This window comes from Chondrus crispus, genomic scaffold (genome assembly GCF_000350225.1).
Source record: "Chondrus crispus Stackhouse genomic scaffold, scaffold_148, whole genome shotgun sequence".
NCBI classification, from domain to species: domain Eukaryota; phylum Rhodophyta; class Florideophyceae; order Gigartinales; family Gigartinaceae; genus Chondrus; species Chondrus crispus.
The window spans coordinates 116815-119082 of NW_005179016.1; the positions used below are offsets into that span (position 1 = coordinate 116815).

Genomic DNA, 2268 nt, shown 5'->3' on the forward strand with positions numbered 1-2268 from the left:
TCCTGATGCAGCCATAGACCCCAACTTGAATTGCTCCCTCCCTACCCAACTACGCACACTCACACCCCTTTACAGACCGAGACATCACGGACCCGCCGCTCCTTAGGGTTCATTCCTAACTTCCGCAACGCATTTCCAGCCTGTGCTCATATATCGGGATTGCAATCAAGTCATCAAACTACGGCGCGTCGTGCGAGACTGCGGAGCCGTGTCCCATTTCGGCAGGCGTTCAAACCGAACTCATTCGTGAGAGTCTCATTTTTGCTCTGCCATGGGGGAAGAGTATAACACGGGCGGCGCTAAGGATGGAAACATGATTTACGACGACAACGCTTTCCACCTTTTTTTCGTCGCCCTCCTCGCTGTCGTCTGGATTCCCACTACCATACACAAATTAATCCGGTTCATTCGTCGCACCACCCACAAAAAAACTGCTATTGAAATAGCGCAAGAAGAGTGGTGTCCGTGCCAGGCTTGTCAAGACAAGAAGGAAAAACTCGAATCGAAAACAAAAGGTCCGGCAGCGTTCGGCTTTTGGACAATACTATATGTTATCATCACTATTCTCTTGGCTGTCATGTCCGTCAAGGTCTATCATGCCAATTTGACCGCAGAACCTCCATTCGACCCCTTCACCATTCTTGGCGTCAACGGCGCAGCGACTCCGAAGCAGATTAAGAAGGCATACAGAAGGCTTTCTGTCATTCATCATCCAGATAAGAATCGTGACGACCCCGAGGCAGGCGAGCGCTTCATCAAGATCACGAAGGCATACGCAGCCTTGACCGATGAAGTTGCACGTGAAAACTACATGAAGTACGGTAACCCGGACGGATATATGGGAACCACACTTGGTCTGGGGTTACCAGAATGGGTTGACGAAAGTCGCAATCTTGTCTTATTGGCATACTTCGGCTTTATCGTTATCTTCTTTCCAACTGCTGTGGGTCTCTGGTGGAGGAAGCGAAGTCTGCAGTTGACCAGCGATATAATGACGTCTACGTTCATGCTGTACCGCGAGACCCTACAGCAGACAGCAAAGTTCCGTGACCTGCTTGCAGCTTTTTGCGGAAGCTATGAGTTCAGGGGACTATACAATACCGACAATGATCCTCACCTGGCTGGGATCGTCGACGCTTTGAAGCGCGGGGGCAAAGACATGAAGCGAACGAGAAGTGTTGTCGAACCGGAGCCCTTCCAACTTCAGAATTTCCACGTCATGACTGCCTATCTATGTCGCGTTGGGATTTCGAAGAAGCTCGACTACATTAGGGAAGACATTTTGAGTCGCGCGGTCTCGCTATTAACCGCAATGACTGACACAGTTGGCGTATTCCAAAGACCAGACTGCCAGGCTGCATGGGACAAGACATTCGTTCATGGTCACACAGTGTATCTGGCGACATGCCTGAGTTTAATTCAATGCTTGATCCAAGCTCTCGACGAGAAGAGCTCGCCGTTCCTTCAAATACCCCATTTTACAGAACGAGAGGTGAAATATTGCATGAACTCACGCACACCGACGGTTCGTTCCATCTATGACTTCATGAAGCTAGATATGGAAGCACAAAGGAAGATTTTGCGCGACTTCTCAGATCAGCAATACCTGGATGTAAAAGCGTTTTTAGATCGTTTCCCTTCAGCAACGTTGGATGTGTCGGACGCTGTGGTTGAAGGCGAAGATGACCCCACAGTTCACGCTGGGGACACCGTAACAATTCGAGCAAAGCTGACTATTATGAGAAGGTCAGGATCTGTGTTTTCGCCTCATACTCCGAACCTTCCTTTCCGAAAGGAAGAGGCATGGTGGGTATGGTTGGCAGATGAGAGGCTGATGTGCCCGTTAGAAGTGCGACGACTGATGCCGAGAATGGCTGTCGGCCACAACCCTGTGCCGCGGAGAAGGAAGGACGCATGTTGTGATGGGGACGCGGATGATGACGAGGTGGACGAGACGGCGCACAAGCTGTCATCCGACCCGCGGGTGACGATTTTCAATGTGAAATTTACATTCCAAGCGCCTCGAGCTGGGGACTACAATCTGGAAGTGCGGATGGCATGCGATTGTTACAAGGGGGCGAGCAAGACGAAAGTAGTCAAGATGAAGGTTGCTAAAGAGATTGAGCCGCCCGCACAGAGCGACGTGAAGTATTTCGACACGGACGACGAAAGCGAATCGGAGGAGGAGAGCTCAGAAGGCGAGAACACTGAGGGTGAGGGTGAATACGAGTATATCGAAGTGACAGACGACGAAGAATCTGAGGCTGG

At 50.7% G+C, this 2268-nt stretch overlaps 1 protein-coding gene across 1 annotated transcript in view; it reads left to right on the forward strand.

Moving 5' to 3' along the window:
- Positions 1-271: 271 nt before the first annotated feature.
- CHC_T00002646001 (hypothetical protein) overlaps positions 272-2268 on the forward strand; it is a 2490-nt gene continuing 493 nt past the window's right edge. Inside the window, exon 1 of the mRNA XM_005713758.1 lies at positions 272-2268. This exon is cut by the window's right edge and continues 493 nt beyond it. Coding sequence (XP_005713815.1) covers positions 272-2268 — 1997 coding nt within the window.